The 23051-nt window shown below is 34.0% G+C and overlaps 1 protein-coding gene across 5 annotated transcripts in view; it reads left to right on the top strand.

Moving 5' to 3' along the window:
- Positions 1 to 14073, top strand: part of LOC117124548 (serine/arginine repetitive matrix protein 1-like) — a 23744-nt gene extending 9671 nt beyond the window's left edge. The window contains exons 1-14 of one of the 5 annotated variants that reach the window (XM_033270811.1): positions 789 to 1192; positions 1560 to 2159; positions 4674 to 4709; positions 5409 to 5652; positions 6203 to 6306; positions 6803 to 7153; positions 7948 to 8079; positions 8590 to 8675; positions 8832 to 8931; positions 9330 to 9338; positions 11459 to 11554; positions 12299 to 12511; positions 12890 to 13053; positions 13625 to 14073. In XM_033270811.1, coding sequence (XP_033126702.1) covers positions 1572 to 2159; positions 4674 to 4709; positions 5409 to 5652; positions 6203 to 6306; positions 6803 to 7153; positions 7948 to 8079; positions 8590 to 8675; positions 8832 to 8931; positions 9330 to 9338; positions 11459 to 11554; positions 12299 to 12511; positions 12890 to 13053; positions 13625 to 13757 — 2256 coding nt within the window. In that variant the 5' untranslated portion in view covers positions 789 to 1192; positions 1560 to 1571 and the 3' untranslated portion in view covers positions 13758 to 14073. Of the gene's footprint in view, positions 1 to 788; positions 1193 to 1559; positions 2160 to 4673; positions 4710 to 5408; positions 5653 to 6202; positions 6307 to 6802; positions 7163 to 7947; positions 8080 to 8589; positions 8676 to 8831; positions 8932 to 9329; positions 9339 to 11458; positions 11555 to 12298; positions 12512 to 12889; positions 13054 to 13624 lie in introns of those variants that run through there. The other 4 variants (XM_033270808.1, XM_033270809.1, XM_033270810.1 and 1 more) reach the window with 4 other exon arrangements.
- Positions 14074 to 23051: the final 8978 nt, after the last annotated feature.

A 23051-nucleotide genomic window follows, 5' to 3' on the forward strand; every position in this document is an offset into this window, starting at 1 on the left:
CACATTTTTAATACGATTTTGCAATTATACAACTTCATTTATTTTTATAAAAATGTAGTACATAAAATTACATTTTTAATACGATTTTGCAATTATACAACTTCATATATTTTTATAAAAATGTAATACATAAAAATATCAAAATTCTAATTTTCAATTACACAATTATACATCACGAACGGCAATACGAGCAAATCAACGACTGACAATACTGAGAATGAATGAATATGTAGCTGGTATCCAGGGGTTCATTCACTGATGATATCGGCAAGCCGACTCCATTCACTGAGAGACGCACTACATTCACTGAAAGACGCGCTTGGCGTTCCATAGAAATTACCGGCGGCTCAACTTGTCGGCGGCTCAACCGGTCATATCCCGATAGTAGGGTATAATTAGATGGAAGTGTGGCTCCGGAGGAAAACAATTTGTGGATATGTTGTCACAAACTGATTTTTCTAAGACTGGGGAACGGTCAATGAGATACAAATTTTTGAATATTTAAAAACTGGGGGAAAGGGGTGTACACATTTTTACCCCAGTTTTTAAATATTCAAAAATCTGTATCTCATTCACCATTCCCCAGTTTTTGTCAAACAACATATTTCTGTATTAGAAAAGTCAGTTCTACAACATATCAACATTTTTTTTCCTCCAGAGCTAAGAACCATTCTCATTACAATTGACTTGGTTATCCTATAAAATTCATATAAAATTTTAAATTATAGTAAATTTTCAACATAGATTGGCCTATAACTAAGTTGAAATAAAAACTGTTAGAGACACAGTTGGGTTGTGGAACTCATTCCTAATTTCGATAATGGATGGCAACTCCATTTATGATGTCCATGAATGGTGTCCATCTGTGATGTTCAGCTATGAAGTCCATGTCTTAACTCTTATGGTAATTAAGAAATCTTTTCACGAATGTATCCCTTAAGGTCATTATAATCCATGCTGTCCCCAACACAATTCGGATGCCCATTGCCCACCCAGGAAAAAATAATAATTAATAATAATAATAATGATGATAATGATAACTACTTTTATAGTGCAAACATCTCCACCAAAAGTGCTGAAGGTGCAGTGTCTTAAAAGAACAACAGAAAAGAACAAACAAGGATCACAGACATCACAAGAAAAAAGAACAAAACATACAGTATTCATGTTATAACTAATTTCACAACTACAGGTAAATAACATTGCAATGTTGTATTATCATCATTTTCTGATACAACATTGCAGTTTTATGTAGTTTTTGAAATAATGTTATAACTATGTATTTATAGTTCTACAAAAAAATGTTATGTACAACAAACTTTGAAGTTAGTATAACATAAAATTATTAGGTGGGTCCTTATCAATGATCATACAGATAGATCTGTGCCACTCGATTTCCCCATTTAAAATTAGGTACAATATACTAAACCCAAAAATATATTATAAGAAGTCTCTAGACTTACATGTATATCAAAGGATATGATGCAAAATATTGACTAGGCTTACGATATATAACAATGTACTTTCTTGAATGTTTTTTCTTCTTTCTTGTATTTCAGGTTTTATGAGAAATGTTGGACCCAAATATACCCTGGTTATCCCAGGGCTACAAGAAATTTGAGAGGGATGATTTTTCCCAAAATGATGTCAGAAACCAGAATCGACATGAATATGTTTCCAATACATTTCAACCAAACAGTCAACAGTTGCAACAGAAGAGAAGGGTGAAGAGTGCGACACAGCGAAGTGCAACGACGCCGGCCAACTTCAAGTTCTTAAACCGCCCCAAAAGTGCTCAGCAAAATGGCAACCAGATGTATAGGCATGAGAAAGTTGGTTGTTATGATTACCGACCGGACTCGCAAAATTCAAATAGGTCTCAGTTACATCATAGACGTGCACAAAGCGCACGCTTAGCGTCCAGATCATCTGACCCAGAGCATCTTCGTAATAGCCCCACCTATAAAAAGTATTATGAGGATCTTGAACATTTAGAATTAATGGATCAGGACGATTGCTCCTACTGTCCAGTTGATTGTAGACCAGTTTCCAGTAGCAGTTTCAGACCAACATCATCTACTGGTCTATCTGCAACAGTCTTACCATCACATTTTGAACGTTACATGTTTTGGACACGTCCACGTACAGCACCACCAACGGTAGGGTTAAAAGGCTCGATAGAAATGTATTGTAGAATATTAATAATGATAATAATCAAGAAGTATGGCATATCATCATGATCATCTATTATTTCAGTAGGCCATACTTCCTGATAATAATCAGGAAGTATAGCCTACTGAAATAGTAGATGATCATGATGATATGATTAGATTTCATGATTGTAATGGATTACAATGTTTAACATTATAAAGTGATTATTAGCAAATAACAATGATGGTTATGATGATGGCGATAGCATTGACAGTAGAAATTGGATTAGTGACCTGGATCTTAATTTTCATGCATGATATGTGCGCAATAACAAAGATGTACTGTACTAAAACTAACACACATATTGATAATAAACGCAGAATGTGATCAGTGTAGAGGCATCGCGCATCTCCCCAAAGGCATATTTAGGAGAAAAAACAGTTTTTTTCCCTTCATGTAAAGGCAATATTTGGTACTGAGGGAACTTTATAAAGATAATTTTCTTGGTCAAAAATCTATTTGTAGGATTAAGCTTAATCTAGTTATTAATCAGTTACTACAATGCGTGTCAAACAACAACATCTATAATTCTCCACCTTCTGCCAATATTTACTTGTTCTTATTTGAACTCAAATGTTTGATGATTCTCAAGAAACAATCAATATTTATATTGATAGAATTTAATCTCATAGAAGTAAACAAGAAGTGCTTCCTTTATAGAACCTCGGAGCACCATTCATGAAGGAGAAGTGATTGGAGTGGAAACCAATCAGGGCAATCCATTTGCACAATTTAAGTGAAGCCTAGTTAGAATAAGTAAAAACAATTTAGCTAATTTGCTGAAATAGTTTTCAGATATGTTCCTTAGGATTGGAAGGTTAAATGAAATTTCTTTGGGTTTGGCAAGTCAAGTGCCAATATTATGTCAGTTTGATGTTGCCCCTTTCACAATACCTTTGAAGTACTATTTACAGACAATATATAATGTGTTTTACCCTCATCGTTTGCCTTTTTCAAAGTTGACATTTCCTGGAAAGTGATCAATCAGAAAAATACAGACTCTAAACCTCAATACCCCTACTGTAGCTTACTTATTCCATAAAAGACTTTGCATTATTTATTAGAATGAGTGCCTATGCGATGCCTCAAATTTTATCAAATTGAAGGTTTCAGGGAACGCATGCTTGCAGTAAAGTAAAAAAATGAGAGACATGCATGGTTTGTTTAAATCTTTTAATAATTCATAATTCCGTAATTGTAACTGTTGAGTTCAATTAGATCCAGATTTATGATTTTTGTTTACATTTGTTTTATATGGTTGTGTATAAATTATAGCATGTTTTTTCGCATGGTATAAAATTAATAATGATAAAATAAGTAATGATATTTATTATTATTATTATTATGATTATTATGATAACTATAATAATGATACTAATTCATAGTCTAAAAACTACTCCCAAAAAAAATAATAATAATAATAAAAAAGTGATCTGTGTTCAAGGCAGGTTTTGTTAGTTTTAAATGTGTAAGAGTGTTGCCATGCACACTGAGCTATTACCGTAGAAACAGTTATTTGCTCTAAAAGCACAAACAATGTATACAAATCCTAAATAATGCTTGAGATCCCTTGAATCATTTAATAGAATTCCAAAGCAAACTACTCTGTTATCTTTTTTTCTAAGTTTGATCATAGATACTGTATTGTATTCAGTTGCTTTGTTGATCAGTTACTATGGTGATAAATAATTGTATATATTTCATGCACAGAAGTGAAAACTGCCATTTTTACACATTACAGTACTTGCTGCATTTTAATTGTGTCAAAAAATCAGTTATATTTTTATTCCTCACTATCCCATCATTTCTCATACCCTGTCTTTTTTCTGTCTTTCTTAATTTGCTCATTTATAAACTTCAGTAATTCAACTTGTGTCTTTTCCTATTCATCTTTTATACATGATTTTTTTTTCTCATATAAAAGAATTTGTGAACAAAGCTATAAATATTATAAACTTTATAAATGCAAGGAAGTCTTCCATAATTGTAAGATTTCAAGTAGGCTGTTGCTTTAAATCATAACAGACAGCTGGCGGTAAAGCTGTTAGAATTTGATTGTGTTGAGGGAGTTAGTCTGAAAAGAGAGAGACAACTATCTGACTTGCTTGTACTATGGAAATGTTTGTATTCAGCATGAATGACTTTGTTACAGAATGTAGCTTCCTTTTGCTCATGTAATCTCCGCCAGTGTACCCTGGATACATTGAATGCAGGCATTCTTTCAACCTAAGTATTGTTACATCTTAATTGCAGACTGGCACCTTCTTAGACTAAAGAAAAAATTTTAAATTTACATGATTAAATTTTATATTAATAAATGGTTGTTATTTCTAGACTATTTACTTCTATAACTTCTGGGATTATATAATTTTTGAATTTATTTCTTTTTCAGATATTAACAAACACATTTTATTAATGTAAATTTTACTGATGATATATTCTTTATATTTTTTTTCTCTTAGAGACGAGAGTATTTCCAATTACCAAGGCACAACAATGTTAGTATACAGTATATATAAAAACTGTTTGTAAAATGATGTAAAGTTGATGTTATTGTTAATTTATAAATGTCTTCTTATAAAATATAACTGTAAATATTAATTTAATATTTTATAAATGAACAAATATAATATATAAGTTATTTCCTTGGCTTGAGCTCTGCTGCTTTATTATTATGTATGTTACTAAAACCTACCTTAAGGGGAACTTAGCCAATGGAGATTTTGTAAAGAACAATTAAAAAAAAAGACATTAAGGGGAAAATAACATGACGTTAAGGGGAAAATAACACAAAAGATATTCCCCTTAAGTCAGACTTAGCGCATATTATTATTATTTTTATTGTTGTTAATTATTGTTATTGTTATTATTATTATTATTAATAATAAAATGGTTGTATATATCAGCTAATGGAAGGAGTTTTGCAGTGGGAATGCTTTGGTTTCCTCGAGATCGGGGTTTCAATCCTTCACTGTGCATTTCGCTTGTGTCCTTGAGCAAGGCACTTTATCTACATTGCTTCAGTCATCCAGCTGTATCAGTGGGTACCAGGAAATTGCTGGGAGTAACCTGTAGTGGACCAGCATCCCATCCAGGGGGAACTGTGGGGATAAGCTCCAGCCCTATGAGCCCTACTGGCTCGGCAAGTATTTGCTATTTATCAGCTAATGGTTTATATTATTCTCCTTTTTTTCAAGGTACGTCGTGGGAACGTTCCGCACTACACCAACTTTGTGTCAGGAATCAACCTTATCGAGCGGGATTCAACCCCATCACCGCCTCCGCATCCACGGAGAGCTTTTGAAGAGGTATCCCAGACAAGGAGAGATTTACGGAGAAGTCAACTATGGAAAAAACCAGTAGAGCAGCCTATTAAAGTTACAAATAAAAACATAATTGAGATTGAGAATTTTGATGAAAGAGATGGAAAAACTAATGCAGGTAAAGTATGTAGTAGTGATGGATGTATTTGGCATGATAAAATATAGTAATATATATTTATTTTTATTATTATAATCATTCAGACCTTTGTATTTGTGTACTGTACATACTTTATAAGCTTAGTAACATGATGACATTCGAAAAGCAGTTTGCATAATTTATCATGTTCATCCATACAGTACAAAGATCACATTATCCATTAACATTGTTAAGAATTCTAAATTCACTAGCAACTTAGTGGTTGCTATGCTTGCATCTGGAACCCTTTGCTTGCTTTGGAAGTAACTGTCAAAGAGATATTACATATTTGATGTGTTTTTCTTTGTTATTAATGTTTGAAACCTGTCAATAGTGGTTTGATTTTTTTTTTATATTTTGTCATCATGCATAATATATCTATTATGCATTTATATAACCACTATTAATAGACAGATAAATTGACATGAGTCTATTATCTTTTTTCTCCACAAATTCTGTACAATCAATACCAAATAAACAATAGTCTTTGTAACATATTTATTGTGAACTTGCTGTCATTTCTACTTTACAGAAGATGAGTTGTTGAACCTACTAGAAGATGATATGGTAGTTTTTGACCTGATACCAGACCCGTTAGAGGGCAGGCTTGATCAGATTACTGAACCTCATGCCCCTGTAAGTTTGAAATTGATCCAAAATTAATTATTAATTAATAATATCAATTTAATGTTGGTTCGATATTGGTTTAATGCTTATTTTATATTGATTCAATAATTAATATTGGTTTTTCTAATATTACTTCAGTATTAATTTGGTATTGGTTTGATACCGGTTCAGTATTAATTCGGTTATTGGTTTGATATTGGTTTGGTATTGTTCTGACATTGGTTTGATTTTGGTTCAAACTTTATTTTGTTATTTGTTCAATATTGATTGAATGTTGGTTTAAAAAAAAAATAAAAATAAAAATAAATAAATAAATAAAAAAAAAAATAAAAAAAATAAAAAAAAAATAAAAAAATAAAAAAAATATATATATATATATATATATATATATATATAATTATATTATGGTAATGAAATTTAATTTCATATTATGAAGAATACTTAATAAAAAGTTGATATTAATGAATGTTTAATATGTGGAATTGTTTGGTTTCTTCTTCCATAGACACCAACACCACAGTCTTCACCTCCTCCAGAAGAAAAAGCACTTGAAGAGAGGGAGCCTACACCACCTCCACAGATATCCCCAACACCAGAACCAAGAACAGAAACACCACTGCCAAGAGAGGCAACATCATCTCCTCGAGATTCACCACCACCACTACCAGCATCACCACCACCAGCAACATCACCACCACCAGAATCATTGTCAACATCACCGCCACCAGCAATAACACCACTACAAATGCCACCAGAGGAGGTACTGGAACTGGAAGCACCAATTCCTCCAATAGTTGAGAGGGTACCAACACCACCACCTCAGCCAAAAAAAGAAGTCAAATTCCAAGACCCACTGGTACAAGATGTATTTTGTTTTGAATTCAAAAAAAAGTTGCTCAGAATTGATATTAGTTTTTAAGAGAATTCTAATGTAGAGTTTGAGTTTGCCCCAATGCTTTTGTAATCTCTTGAGATTTCCTATCCTATTTTCTTGTTTACATTAGTGGCACCAGTGGTGGTGGGAGGTATGTGGTTTGTGGGAGGATTGCAGTCTAGGTGGCACAGGGCCCCTTGTAAGGGAAGAAGCGTATAATTTTTACAGGAAACTTTAAAACATTAAAAAGGAATTGTAACAGTGTGAAAATGCCATTTTTAGGCATCTAGAGGTTTTGAAATTTAATCATCTCAGTCAGTGGCCGGGAAGTTAGGAGAGATTCGTCGGGGGATAAAATGAATATTATGAAGTGTTTACAGGCCTATGTAAATTAATAGTTTGGACACCATCCTTAGGTCAGGATGCCCTGTATGAGCGTCTAGCAGTTTATTATTTAAAACAATGTTCTCATTGGTGAGAGGGATAAACCAATCCGAAACCGAAACCGTCACTCCTGCTTGGGCCTAGGCCCCTTGGATGGTGCTTCACGCCAAATTACAACACTGTCCTGCCTGTTGGGGGCATTGCCCCGCCATCGGGGAAATCCTAGCGCCACCACTGATCTCAGCCACAGTGAGGCTGATGTGAGCAAGGATGGGGACCTTATCGAAAAATTACTGGCACAGCCACTGCACATCTTAACAGACAGTATGCAAGTGCCATATATAGCCTTATTTAAGGTTTGTATTACTCTAATTGTGTTGGTATATTTTTAGGTTATTGAAGATACTAAAACCACAGAAGTAATTCCAGAATTGGAGGTACCATTGGAAGAAAATGAGGAAGGAAAAGGAGAATCCAGTGGTGGTGAAGAAGAATTTGAGAAGGACTTTGTTGAGGAAAATCAGGTACAGTATAGTATTATTTGCATTTGAATGTACGTAAAGAAATGTGTTGCATTGTGTGTTCATTCATATGAAGAGGTTAAAAAATGTCAACACCAGAACAGAGACGCCACTGCCCTGCTGTTACCAGAATCACTGCTAATAGAGGAATCACTGCCAATACCATCACAGCTGCTACCAGAATCACTGCTGCTACAGGAGTCAATGCCACTACCAGAATCACTACTGCTACGAGATTCACTGCAGCTACCACAATCACTGCTGCTGGCAGAGTCACTGTTGCTACAAGGTTCACGCTGCTACCAAAATCACTGCTACTACCAGAATCGCTGATGCTATCAGAATCGTTGCTACTACCAGAATCACTGTTACCCATCGCTGCCACATAAGTGCTATTGCAATAATCACCCTGGCCACAAAAACACTACAACTCCCACCAGAATGACTGACAGCACTGCAACAGCTATTAACAAGTTGATCTATAATAATTTCATCGTCAATATTTTATTTCAGAGTGAAAATGGAGAAACAGAAAATAAAGAGCATGTTCCAGAGATCCAAGAGCTTGGTTCAGCTGGCTCTGGTGCAGAGGGTACCAGGTAGACAAATTTCATACCTTATTTGGCATAATTACATTTTGATTCCCTCTTTACTATAAGGCCACATACCTCATCAGTTATATTTGTCATTCTGCTTACATCACACGTTTTTCTGTCCTAAATACTGTATAATGATTACAATTTTAATATTATTAGTGAAAATCAGAATGAAGTTGAAGATGGGAGTACTGAGAAACGAAGAACACTTGGTCCTCCACCAAAGTACAAAGTAGATATCTTGGGGCTAGATTCCCAGGTAAGAATACTGGAGATCGCTTAAGATAAAGAATCTGTCAAAGATGTTGATGTGATGTATGTGTATATATGGTATATGTTGTTCCGATATATTGTCTCCATATCCATGTCGACACTCTCAATATATACTGCAGTTTACAATTTTTCAACACTGAAACTGCTGTCTTTACTTAATTATATTTACAGCATAATGTTACTTGTGTGCCTATTGATTCTTTTATATATTTTTGCAATCTTGTATATATATTATATATGTAATATATACAGTACTGCAAAAATCTACAATTGTATTAATAATTATACATTTTTTATCACATAGATCTTCTTGCAGAATCTATTATTTACCTTTTATAAACATTCTGTTTTCTCTTCTCTTCCCTCTTTGGATTTCTTCAACAGTCATTAAAAGTATGTATACTCTACATGTTTTTGCTTCTGGTGGTTATAATTATCATTTAGATAGATATCATTATGCATATTTGTTGCAAGATGTACCATAACAACATAGCTTTCTCATATTAACCTCATATTCAGGTTCAATTGCATGTACTAGAATTGGTAAAAATGATTGTTTAAAAATGTGGTATGTTCTCATAGCCCATGCTAACACCAGATTCGCACAAGACAAAATGTTACACAGGACTTGTGCTAAAAGTTGTACGTACTTCCCTAGTTTTTCATTGCTAGTAAAGTAATTAATATGCAGACAGAGATGAAGCACAACCACAGCGAAAATATAAGCTGCGCTCAGCCCCATGCTAATAAGGACCTTTTAAGGAACTTAACAATCAGAACAGTGCCAGAGGTACGTGCGTGTCCAACAAACACAACATATTGTCCCACAACAGTGGCGGCTCTAGGATATAATTTATGGGGTGGGGGGCTATGGTGTCCGACTGCGGTGGCTAAGTATTTATGGGTGTAACTATGGCGCGCAGCGTTATCTGAGGATCGAAGCCCGGAGCCGGGGGTGCGTATGGGAGGGGGTATCCCCTCCTCCCAAAACAAGGTTTTTTTTTTTAAATTGGGACTTCTAAATGGCCGGAAATAGCTGGGATGGGAAAACTAGGCCTATTTTTTTTTTTTTTTTTTGGTCCGACTGCCCGACGAGCTTTGGCTGAAGGGGTGGGGGATGGGACGCATGTGTTTATGTACATTTACACTATTGTTTTGTGGGACCTATCAACAATATCCAAGGAGTGGGGCTAAGAGGAATGGTTCATTATCTTTGGGTGTGTTATGTGCATTCACATGGACACAATGAAACATACTTAATCATTAGCACACAACATGTGTAACATTTTTAACCATGAGAATCTAGTATTACTCATTACCCATCATTTTAAAGCTTATAATATGGAGAATAAGAATATATTAAAAAGACAATTTTCATTTTCTGGTCATTGATGCTTTTTTTGGGATGGCAAGCTTTATATATGGTCACTTTATGTATTACAGTACTGGTATGTTGTCTGCTTGGTTATTGCGTAGTTTAGTATGCATCATCATGTTCATATTTTTCATCAGTAAAATTGGTATCCCATTTTTAGTTTCAACTGCGCATGCACATGTCAAAGGTTGAGCATATAAACAAAGCATTTATTATCTACATTTCTGTATATGTTTATTAACACTTTTTGAAGATTGTTTTAGTAGGCCTCAGCTGATAGTGAAACCCCCAAAGATCAATACCTGTTTGTAATGCTTTATAATTTGGCAGATGCCTGAAAAAATTGCATAATAATTTTTTGTATGTTAAACGAGACGTCCTTTATACTGTACCTTGTTTTGTAAACTTATTTTGTTAAATATTGTCAGAGGAGGGTGGAAAGGAAAGAAATATTAATATATAAAATTGGGTGTAATAGAAATATAGAACAATTTTTTTTTCTGAAATTTCCATTTTCTTTTAATTGGTCAAAAATATAATTGTATTTTTATTCGAAATCATCATTATTGGCGGGCAGCTTAAACTATAGGGTATTTTAGTTTGAAGGTGGTCTCTTGTTTACATTGCACCTTTCTAGTGCATGAAATCAAATGTAGATTTTACTATGAACAGCATGTCATTTTAACTCCAATGAACATAACAATATAGTAAAGATATATGTATTTTTGATTCGTAGATTTATACTAAGTAAATTTAAAATACTATTTAAAATACTAAAATGCTTTTGACAATTCATTATAAAATAGTAGTCAAAATTATAATAATAATAATAATAATTATTATTATTATAATAACAATAATAATAATAATAATATATTTAATGTTTGTGGTACACCACATAATTCTGAAAAGAACTGCTGTTTGTTGAAAATGTCTCCACTGTTTAAGGTTGCTTCAATCTTCTTCAAGAGAATAATTCAGTCTCATGAAGACAATTGAAGCAATTCAATCAGTACATAATACAATTCTTTTGGTAACTGGTGGAAGTGTATTAATGCTATTCAACTATTAGTAAGATGATTCATTTTTTTCCTTGGGCTCTTTTTCTCATACTGTACCTCATATTTACTTTTTTCAGGAACTGCTGGATATTGAGATGAGGATGAGACGGCGTGGGACGGAAGCTTCACCTGATATTCCAGAGGTCTTAGACATTTCTGATGTTGATATCAAGGTAGGAGTCTTCATTATATATAGTAATATTATAAATGTCAATTATATCATAACAATTGTGCCAAAATGAAGACTTTAATCATTATGGATACTGTACATGATTATCAATTATTATATCCTCATTTTTTTTCATGGTTTAGTTTTTTTTTATATAAAATTTTGTGTTGTCTTAAAAAGAATAGTAGGCCTACATTACTAACCAGATGTATGAATATGGATAAATGAATCTCTTCTTCTTCTTCCCTTTTTGACTTACCTGTAGTCAAGCCATTAGCCTTGCTACTACCCTCTTCCAATTCAGCCACTCACAATAAGTTATTGTTCCAAGTATTGGTTGTTTTGTTGATTGCTTTGAGGTTTTTTGTTTATTTGTTTGATCCATGTGTGTTTAGGTCCACCTTTGTTTTCTTTTACTTTCCTCATGTGTTCTTTTAATTCTGTCTTTGTCTGTGTCTGTTCTGGTAGTCGTAGCATGTGTCCTAGCCAGTTCAGTTTACTTCTTTTAACTTCTTTTGATAGAAGATACAGATACAGATTTCTTTATTGTCCAAAAAACTAGAAATTACAATGCTCAAGACTGCCGGCTATTACAAATTAATTATATTATCAAAATCTTAAATACTTCTTATTGTGATAAATGAATACACATATTTTTAAATATGTACAATTATTGTCTTGTGGAATATACCCACTTCCCCTCCAAAACTTTGAGAATTTTTAATGTGACTTATCCATTGATTTACAGAAACCCAAGATGCAGTCATGGTTGCGTGGACGTTTGGCACTTTCACGTCAGTCCAGTCGTTTTGAAATACCAATGGATGTACGTGTCCTGGAGTCGATGACTCCAATGGATTACCTCATAAGGTACTGTAAGATAAATAAAAGAAGGCAGGCGCTGTACAAGAAGGCATTCAGAAAGGTGGACAGAGATAATGATGGCGTAATTAATTTTAAGGTAATTATTAATTGCCATAATTAAAATTGACAGGAAATAATAATAATATAATAATAATAATAATTATATTATATATATATATATACCTTTATTTGGCTCTTAGGGGGAAACTCTTTTGTCTATGATTTCGCCTTAAAGTCGCTTTAGTTTCCCCTTAGCGACACTACTTTCGCCTTAAGGTACTGTTTTTAACCCACTTCATTGTTTTAGTTTCCCCCTATGGATACTTCTAAGCGTGTGTGTATATATATATATATATATATATCAGTCATTTAAAAACATAAAATAACATTGCATTTTTGCTTGATCTCAACTGTCATATACAGTAGTTCATTTACTGTTTTTATTAGATTTTATTTTATTTTTTTTCTTATTCAGGAAATGGAAAAGGCTCTTGGGGATATTTTTGTTGATTCCATTGATTCCAAACAAATTCAGACACTACAGGATCTGCTAAAGGCAGATCGAAGTATAAAGTTGAGATCCAAGATGTTTTGTGCAATATCCGCATTGACGGAAAGACTGCTGTTCCAGCAACTGACGTAAGTATTCAACTATCTTTACATTAGCTCAAAGATTGACTAATAATATTTAAAAGATATTTATAAAAAATTTAACACCTTCTAGCAATAACAGTCAGTTTCCCCTTCACATTGTTTTCCCTTCACATTGTGGGCTGTTATAAAAAAAAGTAGGAAGACATCAACCAAAAATATCTTACGACATAAGAGCAGAGAATGAAGTGTTGTGTCCCACCCCAATTATTTTTCTGACCTCCCTAATTTCTTTCCTCATACTTAATTATTTCTATGAAATTTTTGCATGGGGAGTAATTTTTGTTTTTAAATTTCATATTGTGGTTTGTTGACCAATTTGTGTTGTCGTCTTATTTTAGATTAAAATGCATAATTTATCTATTGTACCTTTTTTTATATGCCTTTTTATCAATTTTAAATAACAACAATAATAATTATAATAATATAAAAATACTTATAAATTGCATGAGCAATGTAATTTCCAGTATTGGATGCATAAAGGATACTCTGACTTTTGACTTTTAATATGCTTTTTCTCATTCATTTATTATCCTCCTGTTTGTTTTTTCTTTTGAAGAACTGAAGAAGCTGCAGAACTACTGAACCATAAAAAAGAGCGTATTGAAGATGCAGACTTCTCAGCTTTGGACTGGAAACTGGAAGGCTGCAAAATTCAGCCAGAATTGAGGCAACTTCTCTACCAATTATGAAACACATAAATTTAAATAAATTCAACCAATGGAGTGCTTACTTTTCATGACCTCATTATATACAATATTGTAGCTAAACTTTGATGATTTTTTATGCCAAGGAAATGGACTAAGAGTATGATGTATGCAATATGCCTGCATAACATTCTCAACAATAAACAAATGCAGACTTCTGAAAAAGAATTAAATATTAAATATACTTTATTTAACTTTATTGATAATGATAAGAATCATTCAAGAGACAATCAAATCTTAGCAACCATTATTGAATTATTGTTATTCTACAATTTTCTGATTAAAAAAATGAAGAGGTTTTATAGCATACTTTGTGATTTTATGTCATTTTATGGTATCAGGAACATCCAGAATTACACCACAGACTTTTCAATCTGGCAAGTAGCAATGGCGTACCTAATTTAAATTTCATTTCATTTCATTCCTTCAGGCAAATGGCCAAGGATTACCAATAAAGACAAGGCTATGTTCAGACACAACAACTTACGCTAGCGCAACTTTATTCAATTGGTGTTAAATTGCCAGTATTAACACACAATAATCCACCAACAGACCCCAGATTAGCCTACGCCACCGAGTTACAAAAGTCATGCATCAATGATTCTGAACTCGGCGAGGGTTTGACCAATCACAATAAGCAAACAGGAAATAAAATGTGTGATTACGAATACCTTGCGCAAATATATATGCTAGCGTTTCGTTAATCACATGGACATCTCGCTAGTTATGCCATGGATTAACGTACGCCCGGCGTTAGATACGCCTGGGGTATCTACCAGGTCCGAACATATCTTTAATTACTGTTCTATTAGAAGGGTGGCAATCCCTTCACATGACAAACATATACTGTACACACGATGCTCTACATAAACTAAGTTTCATAAAAAAGCTCATGGAGCAGGTTGCTTTGTCAATGCAAAACATTCTGGAGTCTGACAGAATTTGAACACAGGACCCTGGGATTAAAAGGCAAACATTTTAACCACCAAGCTATTCCACTCCACTTGAGAGGAGGGCATATGAATACCCCAAGAAAAGATACGCCTTTGAAAGTTAAAAGGAAGAGAAAGAAAATGAAAGAATTTATTGCCTAAAATGCCTCGGAGGTTATTTTCGGGCACCTAGAACACAGCAATTTTGCGGAGGAATGTCCCCTGTACCCCCTAGGGTAGTATTATCCTACAATGATTAAAAAGACAATAGTAAAACAAAAAGAGAAATATGAAATAGTATAAAATATAATTATTTACCAATTTCACGTAGACGAGCTACAGCTGCTATGATGCTGAGAGAGTGGGGCTGGGAGCCTGCGACAAAAAAGTGCAGTTTTCTCAAGATCTAATTTCTTTACAGGTATTTAACAAAAACCCTTTTTGTTTTTGAAAAAAATGGGCTGTTTTTCACCAAGGCCTTTTCATCTGTTTCTTTATATTATGGTATCCAAGGATCATGAAAACACCAACTATGTTTAAATTAACCTTGTTCAATGTCATTTTCATTGCATTAAATGTTGAGAATAATGCCAACCAGAATTGTGCCTATAAGGAAGTAATTAGATATCATCTATGAATTAACATTATTTAAGCCTGAATATAGGTTTGGGTGGCATTTGCAAAGATGGAATTTTGTTATCCGTAGGTGCCACCAAACACGAACCAACCAACAGGAAAATGACAGGGTCCAAACATCATCCAATTTCAACAACCGTGTGCTACACCCTTTGCGTTTTCGCCAAAATTAAATTCACTTATTAGTTTTTGGCTGATCACGGAAATACTATATACATTATGTTTACTTAACCCCATTTTTCTCAGCAAAATGTGAAACAAAATGACAAAAATAGAAACATTTTCACTGCAACAAAAATTTAATATAAAGTATGATGTGCTGTTTTACGTTAAATAATGCATTCAGTTATGCAAATATTTTTTTATTTTATATATTTTTATTCTGAATACAAAATAACATTCATAGATAAAAACACAATAAAGTACCAAAAAAAGGCAAACTTTCATGGTCCAAAATACAGTTATAAAACCAAATACTCTAATAAAGATTGCTGATTTATTTCAGGACTAGCATTGATTGTATTTTATGATAAGTGAAATTTGCAGTATAGTATATAAAGACGTAAGGTACAAAACTGTCCGTCAACAAAGAGATCATAATCAATGGAATGAAGTAAACGAAGAGGATCATCAATGAATAAATTAAACTGTCATATTGAAGACCTCTATTTATTGAAACATTAAACTCTGCTTATTTTAAAGAGCAGATAAGTTATTGATCATACACAGATATTTATCTATGTACGTATATACGTACGTATGTACATACGGTACAGAACTGTCTGTCAACAAAGAGATCATAATCAATGGAATGAAGTAAACGCAGAGGATCACCAATTAATAAATTAAACTGTCATATTGAAGACCTCTATAAATTGGAACATTAAACACAGCTTATTTTAAAGATCAGGTAAGTTACTGATCATACACAGTATTAAAAATATTTCATTGATTTGCAGCCTTTTCACTAAATTACATGCCAATTTTTTAATTAAAGGCATCTATGCAAACTAATATGTAGAAACTGTATTATTTATAGATCCACAATTGACAAAGGCATTTTTTCTCAATCTAAATTTAAATTAAAAGTTAATATCTTAAATATACAAAGTAACAATCCAAATATTAAATTTCATTTTGAAAGTTCGGTGAAGTAAAAAGGTGACAAGATTTTTGTCAGCTCATCACAAACAGTACCAGTATTTCCATGGCTGAACATATACAAAACAGGTCAAATTGTTTTGTTTTATACAGTAGTAGATTACAGTAACTTACTGTACTATACAACAGAAATCATGATTAGAGTCATTTTTGTCCAGAAAATTGATTCTATTATAGTATACAATCCATAAAATAAGACATATTCTATGTTTGATTTTTCTGTTGGAATTTTTTCTAAAACGACATGCGCCATTGGAAAATATGGTCATAATTCATTGTTTTTGGTCACTATATGCTAATTATTAAACTGCTTAGATATAACACAAGCCAAATAAAAATAGTATAAAATATGAATACAGGTCCATGTTGATATCTACTGTCTCAATTTTATAGTCTATATTTTTTGAATATTGTTTTCAAACAATCCCCGAAACAATCTAACAAATTGTATGACTATACATTCAAATACACTAAAATAAAATGCACTAAACAGTACTCAAATGATAATTATTGTCAAGCTAAAACATATAGTACAGAATATATTTCAGGTTAAAACAGCCTGTTAAAATGACATAAACAATTCAACTCTTAACAAGTCACTATATCTTGTATAGAAAAACAAATTATTATGAAAACATACATAGGCCTATTTAAAATTCAGAATTGAACATAATTTCTTCTTAGTCATATTTGCAAACCAATTACAGTACTTGATACTTGGCCTTAGTGTAACCTTTGAACTTTCAAGGACTCTATTATGGGATGTTCCCGCGGAGTCTCGCTCTCTCGTGGGGGTTCGTCGACTAGCCAAGTTGCATCTTGTTGGAGGCTCACACTTTGTATAGAATAAAACCGTTAACATCCAGCTTACTTGGTGTCTGGCTCATTCATTGAAGTCCGAACTCATCTAGTAACATCCATAGAGTTACATTAGTTACAAACAAATAAAGAGCAGGACGAAATATTTGTAATATAAAATCTTCTCTTTTGATTTTACGGTTTCATAATGTGTAAAAAATCTTTTTCTCCCCAATGGTCAGAGTTGGCATCCATCTTCTGGATATTAGAGTTTAGATCTAATATTTAGAGTTTAGATATTACATCATAACTTAAAAAATGATTGTATTAGTTCCCTAATATGCTATTGTAGTTGGAAAATAATACTCTAAGGCACAGCATAATGTACTTTAAAAATATATAATAGTTCATCATCATAACTATTCAAACACACTTAGTATCAGAGATCCAGACAATAATTATGATAATAATAGACCTAATAATAATATTATATATAATAATAATAATAGTAATAACACTAATAACAATAACAATAACAATACTAACTGTAATTATAATAACAATAATAATAATAATAATAATAATAGCAATAATATAATAATACTGTAATAATAATAATTATAAGTCAATCGTGACGTCATCACTGCAACTCCCAATGTTATTTGCCTATTCCCCACCATCCACTAATTTTTTAATTAGTGGACGCTTGGTTCGTGTGCAAAAAAAATTCTCATTTTTTTCGTCACCGTGAAGACATCGTGCACCGCATTAAAAAAAGTGAATTGTAATTGAAAATTACTTTCGTAAGACAAGGTTAATTAGAACCCAAAGAAAGTTACTTTAAATTAGATATAGAGCCGCCGAGGCCTCCTCTTACTACTAGCCTAGCCAGTATAGCCTAGCGTAGTTATGAAATCATTCGGAGATTTTTACCTGTCTGCACCGACCAAAATTTAGTGACAGTGTCTGTATTCTCTCTCAAATGCTTTGAAAAATGTTTATTTCTTTGATGAATGTGAAAAATTACAAACAAGTTCTTCTAACACAATACAAATTACAAAATAGCTTAGGCCTAGTTATTCATCGTACTGCTGATGTGTAGTTGACGCGTAGACGCTGCCTACTGCAGCACAATCAGCATACGCACAAAATATAAATATGCACGCAGTATACTGATCATATCACTATAGCAGTGGATGACTGGTACAACACAGCTGGTTATAAAAACTAACATTAAAAGACGGCGATTGACTTACAAAGCAATTAATAGAGCATGCATTGTACACTAACTAGCAGAAAATTATTATACTTAGGTTAGATTTAATGCATTCAAAATTTTTTTCAAGCATTAAAATCTAATCTTTGTATAATAATTTTTCTATAGTGTACTATGCGGAGCTCTACTAATTGCTTATGACAACAATAATAATAATGTACTAAGAGGTACTGTACCTGTACAGTAAAACAGATATTTTCAGGGGTGGAATTAGAAGAATGCTGGGATGGCCGCGACCCCCCTCCCTTTTTGGAAAGTTAAAAAAAAAGAAAGAAAGAAAAAGAAATAATTGATCGCCCAAAACTCCTCAGAGGCTATTTTCGGGAGTCTAGAAAAAAAAAATTTGCAAGGGTATACACCCCACACACTACAGTAGTTTTGTCTAAATCTGCCTCACTTTCGGATATCTCTGGATCTGCCCCTGATTTTATTATCATTGTCAGAGACATAGAAATTGTTTTTTCTCATGGTATAATGTCACCAACCAATTAAATAAATAAATCAAAAGTACACATGATTGCTTGTCTATAAACATTACATATATCCAGATATTCAAAATAGAGGGATCCACGTAGTTAATTTTACTGATGGACCACCTCGCGGTCTCACCATGTTTGGGGTTGAGGCATAAACTTATATGTCTATGACACTTATAGACACTTATAGTCTAATGTCATCAAAAACAAATTTTCTGATTAATTTTACTGGGAGTTCCTTGATGGGGTGGACCTCCCGAAGGCAGCATTGTCCAGCTGGGTGCTTACTCCTCTGGTGCCGCTCCTACTAAGCATTGCTCAGCTGTCTGGTTACCCCTCTGGTGCCAGTCCCTCCAACCACTGATATTTGGAAGGGGCAGGATCTGTATCCAGTCCCTCCTTCCCCTGGTGGCACTGTCATTGTTTCTGATTATGATAGCTCTACTCAATTCAAATTTAATTTCTGGACAAACATAAAAACAAAACATGATGCTGCCTTTCAAGGATTGCCAAAAAAGTTATAAAAACTATCAAGTGGCTCTCCTGACAGCATCTACTTTTTCTCAATTGGTAAATACCTAAAAATATGCATAGCATTCTTTCCTATACAAAAGCGCAACACTTGACAATCGGAAAGGGAGCAAATCAGGTGATTAAAATTGCAACTTTGGCCTTCACAGCAGATTGCAACTTGATGAATTGTTTTTCGGTGACAAGAATTCACATCGACACAACAGATTTTACAAAGAGCCTTAGAACAACTTTCACACCATGCCACTGCTTCATTAAAGTTAGATGGTTCACGGCAAAGCTCACATTTTTGCACTTGACTTTCATCCCTCTGTCTGTATTGATTTTCAAGGAGATCCTTTAGTCCGAGTAGGTCATTGTTGTCAGTATAGTAAGCACTGGCATCCGTACCTTGTGCTGGAGGTGTATGTTCATACCTGCAAGTTGGGCATCTGAAGGTGTTTTCACGAGCATTATAACATCTCCGAATCAGTTCTCTAATGCAGACAATACAAAAAGAGTGTGTGCATACAAGAATTTTAGGGCGACGAATGTCTTCATCATAGTGTTCTTTACAAATTGGGCATGACACAAATGCGTCAATGCCTTGCACAATGCTTGCCATGTTTCTCGAAATTTAAACGCAATGATAACGATGAACTAGACGTTGGTGAAATGATGCCTGTTCGAGTTGACCAATTCCTGAAAATTAATTTTGGAATAAGCAATGTATCAGACTGTATAGAGTATGTAACAAGCCTAATCTATTTTAGGCCTACTGTATTAAATGGCACACATTAATTTGTATCCCCACAGTCTCAAAAAGCCACAGCACAGGGCCCCTGGCCCCAGTGTTACGCCACTGACTGGCTGTTTGTCTTCAATATAAGTGATATTATAATATGGATACCAGTCAACTCGCTCCTTACAAGCTCGCCCCTTACAAACTTACCCCTTAACAAAATCTCTCCACAAAAAACTTCCCCCTAAAAACTTTCCCCTTACAAACTGGCCCCCAAGCAAACTTTCCCCCTGACTATACACAGCCACCCCTAACAAACTCGCCCCCTAGCAAACTCGCCCTTCGAATATATACACAGTCGCCCCCTAACAAAGTTTCCCCTTAACAAAACTCGCCCCCTCAATAAACAAATCGTCACAATATATACAATTATACAGCAAGTACAATAAATATGATCATCAGCAGATAGCCGACGATTCAAAGTTGGTGACATTCTATGAAGTAGGTGAACACACCATGCAGCTTCACTGTCATCGCAAGTGTTTGCACCTAAAAGCTAGTCGTTTTTTAGCATCTGACCAGCAATTCCTGAAGGCGGCGTACAAAGAATGTGTCTGCCTAACCCCCAGAGTTCCGTGGGAACCTGTTTGCTTGTGGGAGTTTCTTTCCGATTTTTTTGTTTGTTATTAGTTCAGGCAACTAGTATAGGTAGCCTAATAGGCCTCGAAAGTAGTGATTTTTCCAGCTTTAAAAACCCTGAAACCGTGAAATGGTCATAAATATGTACGTATTTGTAAATTATAATTTACTGTATTCCATTTAATTGTGTATTTTATAAACATCAGACAAACTAATCTATTGACTATACTTTTTTCATAAATCTCCATTTAATGCATTAAATAAACATGCAATCAATGTATGTCGCAACAAACTATAAGAACTACCTTGCAGGGTTCACGCGGAGAGTTTTTATTGCTTAGTGTGGTGCAAAATGTACATTTGGACCACAATATTACAGGATTTGCCAGTAAAAATAACGTTACGGTATTTGGATAGGCAATTTATTATTTTTAAATATTTGATTCGATGACCTACCACGGGAAGTGGGGGAAAATTCCCCTTCCACGCTGGCGGCACCACTGACGGTACCAACCTATCAGAAAGGTTATGTGCGAGTTTGTTAGGGAGTGAGTTTGTTAAGGGGCGAGTTTCTTAAAGGGCAAGTTCGGTAGAGGGTGAGTTTGTTAAGGGGCGAGTTTGTTAGAAACCAAATTAAAATGATAAAAATGGACGAAATAAAAAAGGCATATAAAAAACACATTAATTAAAAATTAAATTGAATTTTCTTATTGTGAAAAAAATTCAGCTCACGGGTCCTGAAAAGGTGGGTCTAGAAGTCTTTTATTTTTTTTTATGCCCAAGGGAGGGGGGTCAAGACCAATGATCCCCCAGATCCGCCAATGTGAATTGAGAGAATATCTAACTCGGTCGGGGACTGGATAAACACTCTCTTTCCACTGCCTCTCCTCCTTCTTCCCTCTTTCTTTTCTTGCATTTTTTTCCAATCATACAAAAATCTCCATAGACATTATATATATTCTGCCGGCCATGCTGTTTACAGTCAGGGGGGTGGGGGGTGGTAAGTTTGTTAGGGGGAAAGTTTGTAAGGGGCGAGTTTGTAGGAGAGAGTTTGTTAAGGAGCGAGATTGTAAGGGGCGAGTTGACTGGTTCCCAATAAGGAGGCCAACAAAAACAAATTCTTGTGTTGGCCACATTTTTAGACTGGTTCCATTTCTCAAAAATCGTCCTCTATAACAATTCAATTGGCATTTTTTAGTACAAGCTGGGATCCACTTGATTTAGGGTATTTTGACCATGCTGATTTCGAATCTGGTGGATCCAAAGCGAAATTCTGTCATCTAAGAGAAATGGCTACTTTTATGCAAAATTGTCCATTTTTAGGAAAAAAGAAAATCTGTATTTCGGTTACTATTAGTCATACAGAGTTCATTTTGGTAACAAACTGTTTGGAAGACTCATGTTTCTATTCACTATAATATTACAATTTCCCGACAAAATACCAGGAAAAATTTATTACCAAAAACCTCTATTTTTGGCCAAAAAAAAATGTTTTTTTAAATAATTTTCTTGTTTTCAGAGCCATTGAATGTTTCCACTTATTCAATGGTGAAAAATGATAGCTAAAGTGACAATAATGACAACAAACATTTAAGAAAATGTATAGAAATCTGATTCTAACATTAATGTTACCCAGTTGTTCCTAGAATTAGTGCTATACCAGTAACTATTGGTAACTGTGATATTACATTGTTTGAAAAATATTATGTTTCAATCTAATTCATTGATCATATTTTGGACATTTTAGTATCAAAGTCGGTGTACACCAGGGTGCCGTACTCAGCCCCTGCTTTTCATCATTACACATGAGGCTATCTCCAGAGACTTTCGTTCCGGTTGCCCTAGGGAACTTTTATACGCTGATGATCTTGTGCTAGCAGCTACCTCATTGGTGGGTCTGACTGATAAATTATCACTTTGGAAGTCACACTTGGAATCGTACGGGCTCTGTGTCAACATGAACAAAACAAAAATCATGTGCTGCTCAAGTGATACACCCAGATCATACTAGATATCAATGTAAAATGCCCATGCAGTGTCTGCAGGAAAGGGGTTGGATGCAATTCCATCCACTGTTTGCTCCCAACACTTACAAACAAGGCCATAAGC

Source organism: Anneissia japonica, unplaced genomic scaffold (assembly GCF_011630105.1).
Source record: "Anneissia japonica isolate Jap-2015-1 unplaced genomic scaffold, ASM1163010v1 scaffold287833_len2544123_cov190, whole genome shotgun sequence".
In the NCBI taxonomy this organism is placed as follows: Eukaryota; Metazoa; Echinodermata; class Crinoidea; order Comatulida; family Comatulidae; genus Anneissia; species Anneissia japonica.